The sequence below is a fragment of the Fusarium falciforme genome, chromosome 5, assembly GCF_026873545.1.
Source record: "Fusarium falciforme chromosome 5, complete sequence".
Lineage (NCBI taxonomy): Eukaryota > Fungi > Ascomycota > Sordariomycetes > Hypocreales > Nectriaceae > Fusarium > Fusarium falciforme.
The window spans coordinates 1,191,616-1,211,813 of record NC_070548.1 but is presented as its reverse complement, the minus strand read 5'-3'; the positions used below and the strand labels follow the sequence as shown (position 1 = coordinate 1,211,813).

General features: G+C 54.1%; 5 protein-coding genes across 5 annotated transcripts; 2 read left to right on the top strand and 3 right to left on the bottom strand.

Moving 5' to 3' along the window:
• Positions 1-2,005: 2,005 nt before the first annotated feature.
• NCS54_00661700 (PIPK domain-containing protein) lies at positions 2,006-4,938 on the top strand (the record flags this gene model as incomplete). The annotated part of the gene is made up of 3 exons (XM_053152067.1): positions 2,006-3,141; positions 3,190-4,159; positions 4,210-4,938. The coding sequence occupies 3 exons, from the start codon at positions 2,006-2,008 to the stop codon at positions 4,936-4,938; spliced, it is 2,835 nt and encodes a 944-aa protein (XP_053008042.1).
• A 903-nt stretch (positions 4,939-5,841) lies between these two features.
• Positions 5,842-6,252, bottom strand: NCS54_00661600 (Hypothetical protein; the record flags this gene model as incomplete). The annotated part of the gene is made up of 1 exon (XM_053152066.1): positions 5,842-6,252. One exon carries the CDS (start codon positions 6,250-6,252, stop codon positions 5,842-5,844), a length of 411 nt encoding a protein of 136 aa, XP_053008041.1.
• A 622-nt stretch (positions 6,253-6,874) lies between these two features.
• NCS54_00661500 (Hypothetical protein) lies at positions 6,875-7,571 on the top strand (the record flags this gene model as incomplete). The annotated part of the gene is made up of 2 exons (XM_053152065.1): positions 6,875-7,125; positions 7,181-7,571. The coding sequence occupies 2 exons, from the start codon at positions 6,875-6,877 to the stop codon at positions 7,569-7,571; spliced, it is 642 nt and encodes a 213-aa protein (XP_053008040.1).
• Positions 7,572-8,174: 603 nt separating this feature from the next.
• Positions 8,175-11,110, bottom strand: NCS54_00661400 (Cleavage and polyadenylation specificity factor subunit 2; the record flags this gene model as incomplete). The annotated part of the gene is made up of 2 exons (XM_053152064.1): positions 8,175-10,905; positions 10,965-11,110. The coding sequence occupies 2 exons, from the start codon at positions 11,108-11,110 to the stop codon at positions 8,175-8,177; spliced, it is 2,877 nt and encodes a 958-aa protein (XP_053008039.1).
• A 1,854-nt stretch (positions 11,111-12,964) lies between these two features.
• Positions 12,965-14,263, bottom strand: NCS54_00661300 (Hypothetical protein; the record flags this gene model as incomplete). Its single annotated transcript, XM_053152063.1, has 1 exon — positions 12,965-14,263. One exon carries the CDS (start codon positions 14,261-14,263, stop codon positions 12,965-12,967), a length of 1,299 nt encoding a protein of 432 aa, XP_053008038.1.
• Positions 14,264-20,198: the final 5,935 nt, after the last annotated feature.

Sequence of the window (20,198 nt, the reverse complement as noted above, 5' to 3'; positions counted from 1 at the left end):
AACCCCAAGCCAAGCACTTGGGTGTCATAACGGTACCTAGGGCATCCATGACGGAATATGCTAGCGGTGAAGAAGAAAAAAAAGTAGTCAGGGGGTCTAAATGTCTTGGAACAAGAAAGACTTGGAAAAACGAGAATGATCTTCTGTAAATCAGCGTGGCCGTAAAAACAGGGGACTGTCGATCAGTTCTCACTACGACTTTCAATTGCTATGCATTATCTCATCCAATTCATGGGAGGGGACGAGAATAGAAAAAAAGACGGCGCGTAAAGTAGGACAAAAGACTGCGCCCGGCACTCTTCTCTCTTGTCCAGCCAAGTAAAAGCGCCAGACATGGCGAGACAGCATCAACATTGCTAAATGTAATGTCCGTCAGCTGGAGCCGACCGCCGGGCGGGTCCTCCATGATTCCCCCCGTGGCTTAGCAGGACGGCGCGCGGTGCCTGGGGTGATTCCATACATGGAGCTGGTGGGGATGGGAGGCGAAGCTGATGAGCATTGTCTGTCAAATTATCGAAATCGATATCGAGAACGAATTCGAATAATCCTCGTGATCGAGAAAAGGTCGTCTCATGTCTTGGTGAAAGAGTGAGCCCGAAGTTTGAAACCCCTTACCCAGAAATTCTGCTTGGCTTCGTCTGGAACGAGGGCTTGGAATGAGACGGGCGCTGGATGATACAGTACCTACGTAGCCATACATGACTACCTCACCTCACAGCATTGGCAAGGATCCCGTTTGATCCGTATGACAGACTGTACGAGCCAGATGGAACGAGCCATGCTCCAGATATGAGCCGTAACTACGCACACACGCACATGCAGTCCTTCTCTGTATTATACGAATTCATGGCGTTCCTGGTGCTGATGCTGACGGGACGGCACACACACACATGCAATCGAGAGGACGCTACGAGAAGACGCCGTCAGGCCAAAGTCAAGCCAAGCGTGGGAGCATCAACTTTCGGCTTGCTAAGCCCGTGGCCAAGACTAGGCCAAGCCTTCAAGTCCTTGAAGACCACGCTCGCCGGGGTTGGCAAAGGACATTCTGCCACGCAAGCTAACCCATTTTCTTGGCGGGACAGGACTGGACTGGGTAGGACCCAGCCCAGGTTGGCTGAGCGCCCTGCACTGCAACAGACTCAGCGCTTCGAGAGTGCCCTGAATTACGCTGCGTCCAGTGGAAAAAGAAGGGCCCCACGCACGGCTCAGGGCATCCATCTCCCCCCGGGCCATCCGCCCCTCCCCTCCCCCTTCCCTCCCCTGGGTACACCCCCGACGCGCCTCATTTCCAGTTTTAGGTACATGCCAGGGAAGGCAGGAGCTGCTGGGCTGCTTGCACTGGCAACTTCCAGGTCCCGTCCCGTCATTTTTTCCCTGCCCGGGCAGCCAGCGCTTCTCCCAGCCTCACCACCTCTACCTACCTTCTCTCTCACCTACACCTACCTCACCTCACCTCTCCCAGCTCAACCCCCGATTGTACGTTACTTGGGAACTCCGTATACGAACCGGTTCCATCCCCTCTTCCCCATCATCTTCATCCAACGACAATCCCCTCCCTCCGTCGCCGAATCACGCCTGCGCCTCTCGATTTATCCTTTTCCTTGTCACCTCCTGGGCTTTCGCTTCGACTTGACCCCCTCTCCAGCGCAACGTCCCTGCCTAGCTCCGTCTTATTGGTCGACCCGCCAAGGAACCCTGCGCGCCCGCCCAGCAGAGACTCGACCCAATTTCCCTCTTCTCGCACCTTGCCTTGCTCATTCTTGCATTCGACTGTCGTATCAACTGAGAGCTTGGGATCGAAAGGGCGAACCCGACACCGAGCGAGATACTGCCTTCGACAACGACGACCTCGACAGCGACAGCATCTCGACGACAAACGTAGCCACCTCACCTCCCCGATCACGAGCCAGGATTCATCCAGCATCGCTTCACACCAGTAGCATCTAACCGCGTCAGCGCTCGCTGGTCTTGGCCTCCAGCGAGTTCATTCGACCCCCCGCTCGAAATGCCATCGTTTCTCAACAACGAGGACAATTCGGCCATCTTCTCCAACAACCCCGACATCGTCAACCTCGACCCCACAAACCAGTTCGGCCTCGCGACCACCAAGGAGAGGGTGAATGGGGGTTCCATCCGCCACACCCGATCCGACACCATCAATGAGAGCTTCGACGAGAGCTCCATCTCATCCACTCACGCCTCCGACGTCTCCGAGCCCACGCCGACGCCTATGAATGGCAACGGCACGAGGCCCACGAGCATGAGCTCCATCTCCAACGGCCAGTCCGTTACAGCCATCTACCCTCCTCGCCAAGATGACGAAACCGACGTCTTCCGCCAAAAGCCCATGCCCAATGGCACCGCGACTCTACCCGACCGCACATATCGACCCTCGGCCGATACTAATGGTACCGGCCCCGTCATGACATCGAGCAACGGCCATCAGTATCCCACCACACTATCAAAACCTCTGCCTTCTGAGCCCCCAGCGGAGGAGACCTATGAAAAGCCCCCGAGCAGGAGCCTCGATGCCCCGACCACAGCCCCTCCACCCCCCCCTGAGCCGCGTGGCTCACAATCGCAAACAGCATTGCCAACCACCGCTCACCGGTTGTCATCCCCGCCCGTCTACGTTTCTGGTAACACTGCAGGTTCGTCGCCAGGACTCCTTCAGGCTCCCGGCCCAGGCGGCCTCAAGCAGAGAAACACACTCGACGTGCCAAAGCATACACCTGGTCGAGGCTCCAGGGATGGTATGGATACGGCACAGGCCAGTGGCCGCTTCTCTCCGACCGGCGCTCCTGCGACTGGTGGCCGACGGCCATCTCTGAGCTTGGGTAGAAGACCAACCAGATCGATGCAGTCGGACGCACCCCGAGATGAGATCATTCCAGATGAGGACGCCCTCCGATGGACAGAAGCAGTACGGGCAAAGCGGGCCAGCAAGCGGAGGAAGAAGGAAGAGGAGGATGACGAACGCGTCATTGTCGGCACCAAGGTGGACGAGACCCACGCCAACTGGGTAACGGCCTACAACATGTTGACGGGCATTCGAGTATCAGTCTCACGGACGAATGCAAAGCTCGACCGGGAATTGACTGATGCCGACTTTGAGACTAAGCAGAAGTCGACATTTGATATGTAGGTTGTCTCTTGACACTAACCTCTGCGATATGCTGACGTCAACAGTGCCGGTAATGAGCTGGTTCCATCAGCCAAGTATGACTTCAAGTTCAAGGACTACGCCCCTTGGGTTTTCCGCCGTCTACGTTCACTGTTCCGTCTGGACCCTGCCGATTACCTCATGTCCCTCACGGGCAAGTATATCTTGTCAGAGCTTGGTTCTCCTGGCAAGAGTGGCAGCTTTTTCTACTTTTCACGAGATTATAAGTACATCATCAAGACAATCCACCACGCCGAGCACAAGTTTCTCCGAAAGATCTTGAAGGAATACTACCAGCACGTCAAGGAGAACCCCAACACGCTTCTCTCGCAGTTTTACGGCCTGCACCGAGTCAAGATGCCTTATGGCAAAAAGATCCACTTTGTGGTGATGAACAACCTGTTCCCACCACACCGAGACATTCACACCACCTTTGACCTGAAGGGATCAACTATCGGCCGAGACTATAGAGAGGAGGATTTGGAGAAGAACCCACGTGCGACCTTGAAGGATCTGAACTGGATGAGGCGGCAGCGGAACCTGGAGCTAGGCATCCGGAAGAAGCAACTCTTCTTGGAACAACTTCAGAGGGATGTTGTTCTACTAAAACGCCTTCAGATCATGGATTACTCGCTACTGGTTGGCATCCATGATGTCTCGCGGGGCAATGAGGAGAATCTACGTGACAAGACGTTGCAGGTCTTCAACCCTGGTGGTGAGAAAGCCCCTGATGACGACCCTGCGTCGGTCCTCCTCCGCACGCCGTCCAAGTTGGAGAATGCGCGAAAGGCCAGGGAACTACGGCAGATGATCCGTCAGGAGCGACCAGTACCCATGGGTCAATCGGCAAACAAGATGCCGGATGAGCTGGAGGAGGGTCACAACCGATCCGGGTTCGTATTTAACCAAGATGATGGTGGATTCAGGGCAACCCACGAAGACAACAGCCCAGCGGATGAGATTTACTACCTGGGAGTCATCGACTGCCTGACTCACGTGAGTATTGAGCTTGGCATTCGCAAGGGTGAGACTAACATGAGATACAGTACGGAATAATCAAGAAGATTGAGCACTTCTGGAAGGGATTGTCGAGCGACAGGTCACAGATCTCGGCGCTACCGCCTGACCAGTATGGTGATCGGTTCTACCATTTCATCGAAGGGGTGACCATGTCATCCGAGGAGGCTCATCGGGAAGCCGAGAGGAGAGATCAGGAAATGATCGAGGCACAAGGATCGGGCCAGAGGGTCTCGAGCTGGAATTCGCGTCGTAGGTCGTCGCAAGCCATCCCACCCATGCCGACTCATGTTCCTCCCCCGCCCCCTGGTCCTCGCTCTCCGGAAGCTCAAGAGACAGTAGAAAAGGCAAGCAGGGAAGCTGAGCGGGCAGAGAGGCACGGGCACACAGAGAACCAGGCGCCTGACCGAGTCCTGACGACTGCCGGTTCCAGAGGTGACGCGCGTGACTCGATACAGCATGAGCCCATCCTGCCGGTTGTTGAGGAAGCAGGCGAGAATGGCCGAGACGACAGCCGACCCGAGACGCCACCCAAGGATATGAACAAGAGCCTACCTCCGACAAGGGCGCCCCCTCCTACACCACCCAAGTCGGGATACCAGAAGCCGGACAGCGCCGACAGCGGATATGCCGGGGTGAACCACAGAACCGGACCTGTTGACCATGTCTCGATGCTGCGAAATAGCCTCGACAAGGAACTGCCGCCGCTCCCAAGAAAGGGGGAGACGAACGACAGCGGGGTGAGAATGGTGGCATAGATTGCTACCATGGTCAGATGTGGCAACCCAGCTCGGAGGAAAAGACGGCCGGCTTCATGATTAAGAAAGAAAGCGAACGACGCAAGCGCAGAAGCTTGACGAGAGACGGAATCATCATCATCTATCTACCACAACCACACCACAAACGATGCATTAGAAAGGCGAGACATACGGCGGCACCTCTTTTGTTTTGGTTTCTTTCTTTCCTTGCCTCCCTGCTACCACAAACTATTATTTCCCTTTGGACAATTTTTGGCATACCAAGCTACGCTCATGAAAGCAGCTTCATCTTTCCGTTTTATTATTTCCTTTTCCTTTGTCGACGAAAGAGCGGAGAGGAGGAGAGGATGAGGGAGAAGGGAGAGGCGAGGAGGAAGGACATTGCACGTTAAAAAGGCCGACCTGTATTCAGGGGCATCCAGAGAGGGAGAGAATGTGCAGATATGGGTGTTTTTTTGTTACAAAAAAAGAAGAACATGGATGATACCACCACAGTGAGCACGCTTACAGTTTGTTTGTTTTTACTCGTCTTTTTTTCAGTTTTCTTGATCATCAGTCTTCACTTCTTATAACCCCTTTATTCGACTTCATTCCTTTTTGCGTCGTATACTCATTCTCTTTGGGTTGTATCAAGCTGGGAGGGCTTTTGCAGGCGGGATTAGGTAGTAGGGATAGATAGATAGGGTAGGATAAGACTCGCGTTATATCAATCAGCCTGGAAGGTAGCTGAAGTAACAGTAACAGTAGTGTAGTAGTACATTTTGTTGTATGTACATGAGGTTTTGGTGAGCTGGTGATGACATGTTAGTGTACAATGGTATAAATACATTTTCTTTTGAAGGCCCCGTGGCGTCTCTTGGTTCCAACTTGGCTCTTAGACTCTTTTCTATCCATCTCGTCTTTTTACCTCCCCTTCTTCCTGTCCAACATATCCTGGATATCCTCGACGCCCTTGCCCTTCTCACCAACGCCACCCTCGGGAGCAAAGCTCGTAGTAACAGTCATCTCCTGCGCACCCTGAGCCCTCAGCTCATCGAGCCTCCTCTTCTTCTGAATGTCGGCGACGCGCCACTGCTTAAAGTACTTTACCCAAGCCGCCGCGCAGTCCCGCTCAAAGTCGTCGTTCTGGGCGGGGCAGGCCTTCTTTGCGGCCGAGGCATCCTTGGTAGCGTCGATGATGTTGTTTGCGTCGAGGCAGGCAAAGTAGGCGTCCCGGGCGGCCCAGCAGGCCTTGCGCTCCTGGCGGTTGGGGATGGCGGCGCCGGAGCGGATGGCGTCCCCGCGGGTGTCGCTTGAGAAGGGCCAGAAGCCCATTGTGTATGTGAGGAGGGGGAGGATCAATTGGTCGAGGAGAGGTTGATTTGTTTTTAGGAGTCGATTGTTGTATTGAGATTGATCGTTGATTAAAGAGCGTTGTATGGTAAGCTCCCCAGCTGTGGTGGGTTTCCTTTGGTGGGATGGACTGGAGTTCAAAATCTCATGAGCACATGCATCAATCAACCTATGACGAGAGCCGGCTCAGTCGGAGCGGCAGAATCAAAAGCGGTGAATCACAAAAGGGTTTAGCGCATGGGGAAAGCTTGAAGCCTAGTTGTGGCTGTGGCTGGTGCGTGTGACCCCAAGAAGAAGGAAACATGTCCCTTCCTTTGCCCTTGCCTTGCTCATACGTACCCCAACCTCGAATCCAACCTCTTTTTTCATTTCGCGTGATTCTACGTATTTCGATTTAATGCTCGTCTTTCCTTAATTAACTGGTGTTTATTTCGTTCTCTGAAGAGTGGGGATTTTTTTTACTCAGAGTGAGAACGTAGGAAAGGCGAGATCGACAGGGGCTGTTAATTCAAGCTCCAGAAACAACTTCGATATACCGAACGAACTCCATCACACGCGACCACAAGCCAACACCTTTTCCAGCTGAAATAAAGAGATCGAAATAATGGCGCGACGCCGCAAGCCCCCCCGCGCGGGCGCCCTGGCGGAGCTGGCGCCCCTCAAGATCGCGACACAGATCGCGACGCTGCAGGTCATCTACTACTTCTCCGCGCTGGTCCTGCTCGTCTTTACTGCGCTCGTCGCCGGTACGGGGTTCAGCTTCACGCTGCTGTTTGGATGGGAGGGTGTTAGGGGGGATACCACGCATGGATGGCTCATGGCGTTTGTGCTGTTGCTAGACGGAGGACTATGCATGTGAGTTTCTTCTCTCCCCCCCTTCCTACACATACAGTTGCTAACAGTTCAACAGATCCGTCGCCATGGTCGCCCTTGTCGCTCGATCCAAGCTCGTCCCCGACTTTGCCCTCACCGTCCACTTCCTCCACCTCGTCGTCGCAACCCTCTACAGCGGCCGCCTCCCCCGCCACGCCATGTGGTGGTTCACCATGCTCGCCTCGGCCGCCCTCTCCGTGGGTCTGGGCATCTGGGGCTGCCGGTACCGGGAGCTGCAGCCCGTCTTCTTTGGCGGCCGTAGAATCCTGGCAGCCACGGGACCTGAATCTGGTCCCGTTGCTGGTGCTCCTGCTACCGCTGGAGAAACCACCGTTACGGAGCAGCCGAGGGATGAGGAGGAGATGGCTGTGCCGGGTGGAAGGGGGAATGGAGAGTATGAGATGGCGCCTATGCAACCTGTAAGATGAGTTTGAGAGTTTAGAAAGAAAAAGGAGATGGGATTGGGTTACTCCAGGCAAGAGAGAATGCTGGGTATCTTGGGATAGAAACTTGTACGGCCAGGCGTTGAGGCGCATCATTCATTATACGACAGACAATCTCAGAGTCGCACTCCAAGGCTTCTCGCTTGTAATATATTGTGATGGAACTATTTAACTGTATTGGCAAACCTTGACCATGTCGGGATGTTGAGATGTGACTTGTTCCCTAGCCATAATATATTGGGTTTGTTCTATCATATAGCCAGGGCTGATACGTGAGCCCCTTTTCATTAACTGGAACGTATGCCAGCAACCAAGCACACATAGTCCAGTCCACCATGCAAAAGTCAAGTCAAGTCAAAGTACATCTCATAAGACCCATTGTTGGATTATCATTTATCTACCTCATCTTTGATCCCTCTCCAATCTCCAAGAGCATATATCCTCTCCAACGTACTCCAGGTCCCGAAAAGAGAAATACACCTTCGTCTTTTGTAACGTGCAAGAAAAAACGTGTTATCCCATTGACCATGCCCCCTTTGTTTTTCTGAGCGTCAACCAAGTATTCAGCCATCACGTCGCTGAGTGCCTCTATGCACCAGTGACGACGGCCAGGTTGTCGTAAATCACCTTGCGCACCTCGTAGAACGTGCTTCGGCGAGCAGTGGGCATGCCGACACTCTCCACCTCGACACGTCCTGTCGCCGTCTTGCGGACTGCCACGGTTCCGTCGACGACGAGTGTACCCTCGCCGCGGAACTCAGCCGTGTGTCCCGCAGACTGCATGGCACGTCGTAGATCCGCAAGACGCAGGTCACCCACGTGTAGCGGCTGGGCGGCAGATCGCACGGCCGAGACAAGGTTGGCGGGGAGGACGTCAAGAGTAGGCATGGGAGACGCCACGACGGTGCTGAGGGCTGTTGTCGAGCTTTCCTCGGTCTTCTGACGCTTGTTGGCTGCGTCTTGATCTCCCGCTGGAGCGTCGTCAAGCTTGGTGGCTAGAAGTTGGCCAGTGATGGTGACAATACCCAACCCGCGAACGTTCTGCCACTTGATCTTCTTGACGAGAGAGTCGGCGAGCTTGACGACCCAAGCGTTGGTGTCAACGCTGGCATCCACCAGAGTGCCTATTTCAGGTGTATACACATCGACTGTACGCTCACTTGACCCATCGCCGTCAGCGGCATCGCCTCCCAGAGCTCGACGGCAGTCTTCAGCCAGGGCGAGTGTCTCGTCTCGTCCACCGCCAACCAGGATGAGCTTCCGGGGCTTGATCAACGGGATCAGCATGTTGAGACTGCGCTTGTCGTGCAGACCGCTGAAGTCGACATACGCGATGCGTAGGTTGGCTGTGACGGTCTCGGTCTGATATGAAAGCTTGCATGGCCCTGTTGGCTCCTCAGGCTCGATATCCTCCACATTGTCGAGTTCATCGGGGACAAAGCCGTCGCCTGCGCCAGCTTCAGCATCATCAACAGAGCCGGCTCTTGTGGTCTGTTGACGCTTGTTGGCTCCGGCTCCGTTCTTGGCCACGTCGTCCCATCTGCGCTTCTTGCCGAGCTTGTCGTCTGTGGCCTCCATGTTGGCGTTATCTTGGCCATCCTCTTCCTTCTCCTCTGCGCGGAGGTAATCCTCGGGCCGAATGAGCTCTCCAAAGTCGTCATGGCGCTTCCTGCGGATCGCAATAGGGAACGTCCGTTCTCTACCTTTCTTTCCGCGCGAGTCAAAGTCATGAACGCCCTTCTTCTTGATGAGCACATTGATTCCGAGGTCCTCGTCCTTGAGAACAACGTTCTTCCGGCCAGCTTGTCCGATTGTTGTTGAAACATTAAGCGCCTTGCCTTGCTGCTCACCATCCTCGTCTTCAGAGTCAGATGATGATTCCGACGAGGCATCATCAACGACGTCAGCTGATGCCTCAAGTCCAGCCGCGCCACCGCTCTGTTGTGTCGCCTGGAGTTGTCTCTGAGTTGCCAGCCATTGTTGGTAGACTGCCAACTCGTCACCCTCCAGTGCCTGTCGTTGAGCCTCACGAATCTCCAACTCTCGTCCACCAGCATACACAAGCTCGATGTTGTCTCCGCTGCTGGTCTGCTCCACCGAAACGCCGTCTTTGCGTTCCTTCCACCAGTCCCAGAGCGTCCTCGCAATCGATGGCTTGTCGTCTTTTGACAGACCTGGCTTATCTGTCAGGATGACCAAGTTCCTCGAGTCTCTAGCCAGCCCCTTGATCAGGTCTTTAGAGAATCCCCACTCAATGCTGCTGTCGCTCGCCAGAATCACACGTCCCTCCGTCTCGACGTTCTCAAAGCCGTGGCTCAGTAGTCGCGCGATCTGGGCCTTTCGTTCAAGCAGTCGTAGGTATTTGAAATCGAATGGTCCCCCCTCCTTCTTGTCTCCAGCACCGTTGACCTTTCTCTGACCCTCAGCAAAGGCCTCGAATTCCTGGACGATGCTATCGTCCATCCACTCAAGCATACTCCGGGCATATCGCATTGTGCTCGACATGTTGCGGCCAGCCAAGTATAGCTTAGCTGCCTTCAGCACGCCATCCTCAGAGGCAGCGTCTGTCCGCCACGCATGTTCCAGCAGGTATGATAGTTCTAGAACTCTAGCACTCGAGTCCACAGGGATAAGAACCGTGCCTCCTCGCGTCACACATGCCTTGATGGTATCAATCAACTGCTCGTCTCGCTTGGCACGACCACCAGCCTGGGCAGTCCTGTCGGCGCCCCGGCTGCTGCAGATCAGCGCAGTTGGCTTCCGTAGCTGCTCAATGACCTCAGCACCGCCGCCTCCAGCACCTCCCAGCCAAGCTGCGCCGGCAAACACATTTTCACGCGCTTGATTCCAGTCCACAGCGTACACGATCGACTCCAGGCCGTGCTGGATATGCCATATTGTGCCACCGAGGGTATGTCCAGAGTTGTATGCAGTAATCGTCAAGCCGTTTAGCGGTGGTGAAAAGGGTGAAGGAAGAGGTTGGTGTGGCTGCGAGTATTTAAGCGGTTGGATTAGAGAAAAGTATCGCGCAATATCTTCGTTGGTCGGGGACTGGAGGAGGAGGTTTTGCGCCGTCGTAGCGGTCTGGGCGAACGAGTAGGCAGTCTCGGACAGTGAACTCTGTGGGATGGTCGTCGCCGCAGCAGGGCTCGAGTTGTAGAGGTCTTGAATAAGGGTGCGGCCAAGGTCGATAACAGGCCGTGTCGCATATACGGGGATGCGTGTGAACTGTGGTATATTCTTGCAGCAGTGTGCGTAGGCAGCGAGATGAGATGCAGTCGCATGCGTAACGAGAATGAGGGAGAGAGTCGTGACTTGTCTGGATGCACATCTAGTTAGCCATCGTCACCTCGCAACGGCGAGCGCAGCAACACCTACTTCTCAATCTCCTTGAGTTTTCCAACGTCGAATGATTCGTCCCATCCTAGATCGACCAGCACTTTCACGCCTCCATCAAGCTCAAGAAGGGACTGCGAAGCGGGCGACTCGGAGAGGGCGCCCTGGAGGGGGCAAAAAGTGAACATGGTGGGCGCGGCGTCGCAAAAGTCATCAAAGGGAGGATGTCAATGATTAGATTGATCGCCACAGCATGATGTTTTGCCCAGTCAAGAGAGTATGGATAAAAGAGGTTTACGATGATTTGGATCGCGACTATCGAATAAACATTGTTGGCTTCGTCGATGCCGGCCAACAAAGGAAAATGACGATAGCTAAAGTCGTCGCGTGGAGAGCTTCCCAATCCTTGCTTTGGTGAAGCGCGCCAGAGCTGTCAAATCGCGGGGCCGGAAGATTTATTCCCCGACTTACACGCGACAATCAACAACACCTCATCCATCACAGACAATTCATCACCCAGATTGTTAGACTCATTGTCTAACTATTTCTAGAATATATATACAAATTGTTCAATTGATTTTTAGCTCATTGGGCGACTTGGTTTTTCCAGGTTCAGAACGTCGCTCAATTATGCCAAGATTGGAATATTCAAGTCCTCTATTGTGCATTTTGAAGAGCTTCACTGGAAAGGAACCGTCGATTTACACCAAGAGTTTGGACTCGAAGGCATGTCGAAACTCGGAATCATGTATATTTTCGAGCCATTAACCCCACACTTTATTCTTACGATGGGAATGGTTGCTATTGATAACTCCAACCCACAACCCTCCAACCCAGAACCCTCCAACCCAGAACGGCCATTTATCACAAGTGGCCTGGAAATAGCCTCAGTCCCCCTTGGCAATAAAACAATTCCATTGAGTGAATGCCACGCCCCAAGACACTTCCATTTGACTGAATCCATCCGAATATTCAGCCTCAAAGCCCCATCAGCCAGCCTCACCACAACACGTAACCAACCCACCCCGCCAAGTTTCAAAACCCCCAGATCAACATTCCCAAAATAACCTCTTCATCCTGAAGCCTAGACATCTGAATACGCATCGCGCTGACGACATTTCAACAACTGGCACCCCCCTTTCTTCGCTGCCTATCGTGTACACACACCCTGGCCGGCATCTCGGCATGATGGGCGACGATGACGCGGCCCCGGTTCTAGGTCGCCGCTCCGCGCTGAGTGGTGAGGCACGGATAACCGGGAATGCGGGCGTGCTGTGGATGCGAATGCGCTCTGCAGGTGGAAGGTCTATCTGTTTTGGATGGCTATGCGAGAGCGGTTACACTCTATCTGGTCTATTGGCAGCCTCATCAGCATGTACTGTACTCCTACGGGAAGAGAAATCATTCAAGGTAGACCACAAGCCACAAGTCACAATAGAAACTCCAGAGAGTCTCCCCTAGTTATTCCCCAGCGTATAGCCTAAAGGATACGTCAAGCATCCGATCCCTTGCCAAGCCGACTGCCTATCGAATACGACAACAACGGTTAACCTTACGCTCGGTACCACCCCTAACTTATACGGACGCCTTGTTCACGCGATTCGGCACTTAGTCAAGGTTAATGGGAACCTTGTGCGCAACCTCACGCTACGTGTAAACCAAAATTAGACATTGTGGACAATTCGTCCATACGTTCTTGGCATTGCTAGATGGCTATGTACAATACCAGTGTGTGTGAAAACATGACAGCCATCATCATCTGTTGCATGGCCCGTAAACACCAAATCAGCCCTTCCTATCGCCAGTCGTGATGAATACCCGCTGAATGTATCCGCAGCAAGCCGCCTTGGCTGCTGCCCTGTAGAAAATCAAGACGCCGTTACAATGCATATGGCGAAACGCCAACAGAAACAAAACCAACCCCATGCCCGGTTCGCCTAGACACACAACATGGTGTCACCATAATATCCTTCCTTGGGTTCAGATCTTCGAAAATCTCTGCCAGTTTACTGGCTGCCTCCTCGTGAAGCTCCGTCATTCTTCTAGATGCAAAACTTGCGGTCCAGCATTCTCAAGGCCCTTGCGTCCTCGCTGACGCCACCCTTCTCCAGCCCACACGACCCAGTCGCTCGAGGGCTGCTGCTTGCACTGCCGGGCTTGGCACTACCAGCCTCGCTGGCAGCTGGCGTGGGATGCAGAAGCGCCGACAAGCTTGCCTTGTTTGTTGAAGGGATGGGAGCTTCCGAATGCGAGCTTCTCGGTGGGCTGACGCTCAGTGCCCGGTTGGGAGGAGTGCTCATCGCCGCGAGCGAGGATCCGGGAGGTCCGTTTGTAACGGCACCCAGACCTGGGAGCGCAACCTGGTGTGTGCGGGAAGAACTGTTCACGCGGGGATCGACCATGGCGCTCTGGGCGGTTGCCTGGAGATGCTGCTCCCGTGGTGAGTCGTGAGCTCGAGGAAGGGCGGTATGCGTGTAGTGGGGCGAAGGGTTCTGCGGGTAGGCGGGCTTGGAGGTATGGGGAGGAGGAAGGGTGGTGCGCTGCTCATAGGCGGGAGCCTGGGCGTATTGCGGAGGAGGGAGAGCCGGCTGGGTGACGTGAGGCGGCGGCACTTGATGGTGTACGCTTGGGGGGTACGGAGCAGCGTAATGGCTGTAGGGGGGAGTGGCGACAGGTGAAGGAGGCCATCCATAGCCAGGTTGACCGTACGGAGCATAGGGCTGTTGAGGGTGCTGAGGAGCGACCATGAAGGGAGGCTGCTGCATAGGAGCACGAGTGAGAGCGGGTGTGCTGTTGGTCTCGCCCATGCTGGACTCGGGGTACATGCCCTTAAGAGGAACGATGCCTCGAAGTGCTGGGTCGTTGGTCGGTTGCTGAAGCTCGGGCTGACCAGGCTGAGGACGGGAGTAGTATGAGATAAGGTGAAGGTGTTGTCCGTTGGAGGTGGTGATGCTGAACGATTGCTTCATAAGTCCATCGGCCTTGTATCGGTATCCCTCGGGTTCTCCATCATCCTGGTCCTCGTCGCTACCGCGTCCAGAGTCGGGAGTCTTGCCAGCGCCTCGTCGGCTGGCAGAGAAACCACCACCTCGCTTGCCCTCCATCTCACGGTAAGTCAGGAAGCTCCCCGAGACTCGGCTTGCGCTCCACGACTTGCCATCAGTCCATCGTCTCATACCAGCTTCCCGCTCATCCCAGACAAAAACAGATCCAGATCGAATCGACTGTCTCTCCTTCTCTGACAGTCGTCGTTGCACACGGGGAAGAATGCCTAATCGACAGGCTTCAAACAGCCGGATAGCGTCGGCGGGTGTCCGCACGTAGCCGTGGTATGTCTCCATTGTGATGGTGTGTAACGTTGTGAAGTAGTTGAAGTATCCGCGCGAGGGCGGTAGGTTGAGATGATTGAGTAGAAGGATCCAGGGCCTTGGTAGGTTCTCAGCGTCCTTATAAAGGGCCTCTTGAGAACCAAGCTCTAGATTCCACGCGGCGCCCCACCAGATCTACACGGGCCAAGGCGTGTGTGATTATGCAAATTGAGGCGTGATCCACAAGGGCCGAAGGATGTGCGGAACTATGCCCACGTATCCACCTCTAGTAGCGGGCTTGTTGTTCAGTTCCTTGGCGGTGATGACAGCTTAGGGTTCCAGAGAGGTTCTAGCAATAGTGGCAACGTGATGACCTCTAGTGATGGTGGTCGGGTTTGCCGAATAGATAGTGGTGAGACTAAGTGGATGCTATGTCAGTTGATGTGAATGCGACAGGTGACTGTAGCAGTGTAGAAGGATTGCCAAGAAAGATGAATAGAAAGCAAAAAGGGCAAGGGACCGGGGACAAGAGGCAACGCGAGCACCAGTCATGATATATAATGCTGATACAAACAGGCAATGGGCGGCAAGCCAGCGCATATAACGGCAGAGTGACACACCCAAGTCCACATCCAGGGGTCAGAGCCTCGATTCCCTGGCGGGAGAATGCCGTCGGAGCCGATTCAGTGGGGGATCCACTCGACTAAAATTTCCCTGAGATTGAGTGTTGCCGCTTGGCGATGTGCATCATGACCTCGTAAGAGCCACCCAACAGGAAGAGGCTCAGGCCCAGGTTCGAAGCAATCAGCTCCCGGGACATGCGGTGCTCTCGTTGCTCAACTCACTCAAGCCGAGCAGAGGGGATCCAATCCAGGCCTAGCGATGATTGCGGCTCTCTCGCAGAGTGGATTGACCGAACGAAGCACGACGGTCCCACGAGTGAATCCAGGACACTTGATCCATGCACCAAACCGCCTCACCTTGGAGGTATTGCGCCGGAAGCGCCGAGTGCCAAAGCCAAGGAAGACACGAGATCTGAGACGGGAGACGAGCAAACGTACCTATCCTGTCGAGACGATGAAGAGCGGTTGCGTGCGTTTGTTGTCGAAGTATGTAGTGGAACGGGGAGACTGCTGCAAGAGGCGAGAGTCAAGTTGAGGAGAGACGAAGAAAGAAGCAAGCCTTTCCAGAGGTCAGAACATAAACGGGTCGGCAGGGTTTGATGAACCGTGGCCTCGGACAAGACGGGAAGCGGAAGCAGGGAGGGGCCAAAGAGCAAGATAAGGTTGCAAAGGCAAGTCAGAAAAGGGAACCAGAGACTTGGAGGCGCAAAACCGTGGTGGATAACTCGGCGACGAGCATGGCCGGCCGTGTGGAGAAGCACGGAGGACGGCACAGTAGGAGGGGTGTGAAGGAGCAAGCCAAGGGGACAGGGGAGTCGACGTAGAGGGGGTGAGACGAGAGCGTCCAAGGTTGGTCAGGACAAGCTTTTGAAGCTGACCCACCGCCAGGGGGCCGTAGGGACCGTAGGGAAAGATGACGCTGCGGCAGGACAGGGGACAGTACGAAAGGTACGAGAGCGAGGTCATGATAGGCGCGAGTGGGCGAAGAGCATGATGATGGGGCACGCAACGCAAGCACGGCAATCGGCCAGGTCTAGGGCAGGGCACGGGAATGTGGGCAAAAGGATGTTGAGAAGCAATCGAAGACGATGTCGTGATCCAATGTGAGATGATGGACCCAGACAGGAAGAGCGCCGGCGCAAAAGACAAAGAAGCTTACCGTCGAACGAGATGGCGCTGCAAGGCCCTGCGCTGCTGCGAGTCTGGAACCTCTAGCACCGTCGAGATGAGGTGGGCTAGCTGGATCTATCGTGGGGGAGGCGTTATTGAGGGCGTTTTTAACCTATGTCGTCTTTTCGGTCCGTCCGTCCGTTCGATCCTTAGGAGGCGCTGGACCTTGCTGAGAAGGTGCTGACGACACGGTAGGTATTGCGAGGTGTAATGTTGCGAGCTGTTTCTCTCGAAGAGAGGGGAACGAGGGAAAAAAAGGCGCCTGCGCTTGCCCTGCGGATAAGGTATCGCTAAAGCGGCAAGACGAGTGCCGAAGAAAAAAGGGGTCCCTCGAAGCGACAAAGATTCTCTCGATGTCGGAAGAAAGTTGCCGGTGGTAGAAACTGGATTATCGCCAGGGCGTTTCGGATCGAAATTGACTACATGTACAAGTTCTAGGCTGATCCTCGTCTGGGCGATACGTTGTGATGGGGGGAGGGATTGTGAGAGGAAACGAGTGCGAGTGTGTGTGCGCAAGCAAACAGGCCAGGACCCAACGCCGGACCGGCTGTGCACTGTAATAATTCCAAACAGACGGGTCTCTGGTTGGGCGCAGAGGAGCTGCCTCTGAAACTCGAATTGCTGACGGCCGACGATACCTGTAGACAGCGTCTACGAGGCCGCCAGCCGGCGTCGTCTCTCTCGCTCTCTAAATGTATCACCCAGACGAAGCGGTCAGGGATTTTGCAGACGGGCAAGCAAGCTGCAGAGAGCATGCGCATCAGGAGCGGAAAATGACAGCCTGCGCCAAGATGACGAACGAAATCGAGCTCCAAGGTAACCAATCCTCTCTCATTGCATTGCCTATCTGCAAATCAATCACGAGCAGCTGCAAAAAAGAGACTGCCTAGCGGTGGCACCCGAAACAAGACACGAGGTCATCACCAACACGATACGATCCAAAATAAAAATAACAAGGTCCCCATCCGTACCTTAATTATTTTTGCCTTTCTGCTGCTGTTGCTCACCTCTCCTGACCCTGCAGAGAGTAAGCATATCAGGAATCCAGTGATCCTTCCCAAGCTTATTTGGACTCTTTTTTTTCGCTGCTGTTGGTTTAGAGGGAAGCCAAGGGGGAGTGAGTCCAGGGCTCAGAACACAAAACTGGAAATCGCCGCACAGGGGAGGGGGCGTGAGGGTCAGAAAAGCTTGGCTGCTGATCTTGCTTAGTGTGGATGTTGGGATGGGGATGCGCAATTCTGAGCGCGCGTACATTGGCCGCGCTACTGAGGCTATTCTCAGCACATTTATTGAGTACACGTTGATTGTTTAAATAGGACAGTAATCTGGATAAGCGGCAAAAGATCCAAGGCAGATCCGATCTTGATAGGGTTTATTAAAAGTGTTCCTTTGCCCCTATCGTACTCTATTGATATGTACCAAATACCAGACCAGCTAGGTGTCAATATCTACAGCCGTAGAATACTCCGTGAAATGGTACCGACTACGTTTCAAGGCTTGCTGCATCTCTCGACGAGCGTTATTAAAAGAAAGCAAGAGACCACGTTGAAGAGAAACGACGGAACTTTCGGCCCCTCCCCTTGCTCTGCATAGGGCGTCTGCGGGCTTGCTGCAACTGACGATGCAGATTGGGGGGCTTTCTTCTTCTCATCTAGACGAGCAGGGAGGCCGCCAACAAAGTAGAAGCCAACTTGTTGACAAAACTCTCGAAAAGAAGTCTCACGATGATGGTTACAGATTCCTCGGCGACGCAATGTTCTGACAAGGCATTGGCCCACAATCAATCAATGACAACTCTTTTCCTCTCAATTCCTGGCTGACACTTTGACGGATGATGCGGCTGTATACGACACGCCGCCCACCCCCAGGGTCTTGGCACCAAGTGCCGTGGCTGCCGAGTCTAGGGACAATCGGGGTTCAAATCTGGCACAGGTTTGCGCGCGACCAAGAAGGGCCAAGCAATAGCCAAGCTCTTGGCTCACGCGAGATGTCATGGTATTTTTATTTTACCCAGGGGAGGAAGGAAAAGAGTCTCTCTCTGTTACGAACAAGCCAAACAGAGATTGAGATGTATCCTTGGGAAATTGCTCCACAAAAGTGCCCTGTCGTCGTCGTCGTTACTCTCAAAAACAACGTCCAACGGTGGCCCAACATCAACATGGTGGATATTCCATCATCAAATGGTGGTACTTTGTGCGCGCGCCTGTTCAAACACATCAGCAATGAGTGGGAAATCCTTCTCGCAAGATGATGCCTGGATACAGATGCTCTCTGCGCCCCTTCTTCAGCCCCCCCCCCATGCCCTCGCACAAGGCAACCCAGCTGAGACAAGGTCAAAATGTTTGTCGTCACGCAGATCGTCAGCTTCCCCAATGTAACCTCACCTTTTTTTTTTCTCTCTCTACCTTTCTCTCTTCCTCTCTCGAATGCGCTGATGACAGATCTATCCGCCCATGCATACACTTTTGCCTCCCAAATGAGTCCTAACCCGCGCTGTCATCTCAGCCTTGGAGGATCATCTGTTGGCTCAGTTCGAAACATGGTCAGCACTTAATCCTACACGGCCACCACATACCCCCCAGTCCCAGTCGTCGTCATTAACCTCTTCATGGTCGAGTTTCTATTCAGGGAAAAGGCCCATCCAACACGTCAAGGCAACAACCCTTTTGCTATCATGCTTTTCTGATCGACGCCATCGTGCACATCACCAACTTCGGCACGCACGGCTCCGTGATGGACGGACACCTCGTGACTGGGGTCTAATTGCGTGGGAATAGGCTTTGGTTGGTTGATGCCAAGATGACGTTTGCCAGGCACACACACTCTCTTTCTGGGCAACACAAGAAAAACGTTGGATTCCTCACTCTGCGGTGACGGCAAGGATGGGCATCTTTCAAAGGTAAGCTTAAGGCATTGCGAATCTCCGAGTGAACTTTGTTCTCGTTTCTTCTTAGTAACAAGCGTTGCCGATCTTATCCATGCCAGGTAACGGGCGTAGAGCGGCTTTTGTCACGCGTTTCGACTCAACTGTAACCTTTTGCCGTGATACACGCACTTCCGCGGGGTCTCGCCATCGTCAACACAGCGAAAGAAAAAAAAAGAAAGAAAAAAAAAGACTCCAAATAATCTCCCTCTCGCCGCGAAACCACCGAAACTCGGCTTGTTCCGGTCTCGATGAAGATGTCCTGTGCATCAATGCAATCCTCCTGGGGATCACCTCGTCAGTTACACGTACCAGGATCTGATCTGTGTGCTTCAGTGAGGCTTTCAAAGCGATGGGGGATACGAAGAGAGAGGCCGGTGAGGCCGTTTATGCTCCGAGGAGATCAGAAGAAACATGCAACATTTATCCAAGCACACGGGGTAAATGTGACACTTGTTCCAGAAAGGATTGCCCTTGGGTCAACCGACGTTCCGTTAGAGAGAGAACCCTGCGGTCTTTTGAAGTGAGGACAAGCTTCCCGCCCAACCAGATGAGGCGAGTCGGGAAAATCGGCGGTTTTTCTTTGGCCCCCCTCCCTGCCCCCCTTGACCATTCCCCACGCCAGCGCGAGCTTTATCCCCAGGAGATGACGTCGATGTGCCGTGCTGCCGAGTCGGGCGCCCTCTCATGTCTCGCCCGTGTCTCGGTGTTTGGTTTGATGCTAGAGACACGGCCCCCAAATGACAGAGGTAGGCAGATGGCAGATTAGGACTGCGAGATCCTTCAAAAGGACCTTAAAGGCCTCCACCGCCTCGTCGGCTTTTGCTGCTGGCAGTTGACGGCGCATCAAGATCGACAAGAGTGCGCTGTAGGTACATAACATTACCTGACATTGTCGGCAGCTCCCTGTTTCTCTTGTCGCAGAGCTTGGTTCAATGATACCCAATGGATTTGCGCTGTGTCACAGAGCCAAGGGCGCCGAATGACCCGTGCCTCCGTCCTTCTCAAGAGAGAATTGTCCATCCGTCTGAGAGTCGAGCTCGGAAATTCGGCTCAGAGATGCGCACTAACACGGACGCAGTGTGCCCCCCTTCTTGAAGAATCTATCGAGGCGGCCCCCAACACAACAAAGGGACAAATAAACAAGGCGGAAGGCCCCGTCCGAGTAATCCGTAATCCGTAATCCGTGTCAAGGGAAGACGGGACCGGACCCAACGGTGACTGACTACCTGCCCGCTTGCCGCTTGGCTTG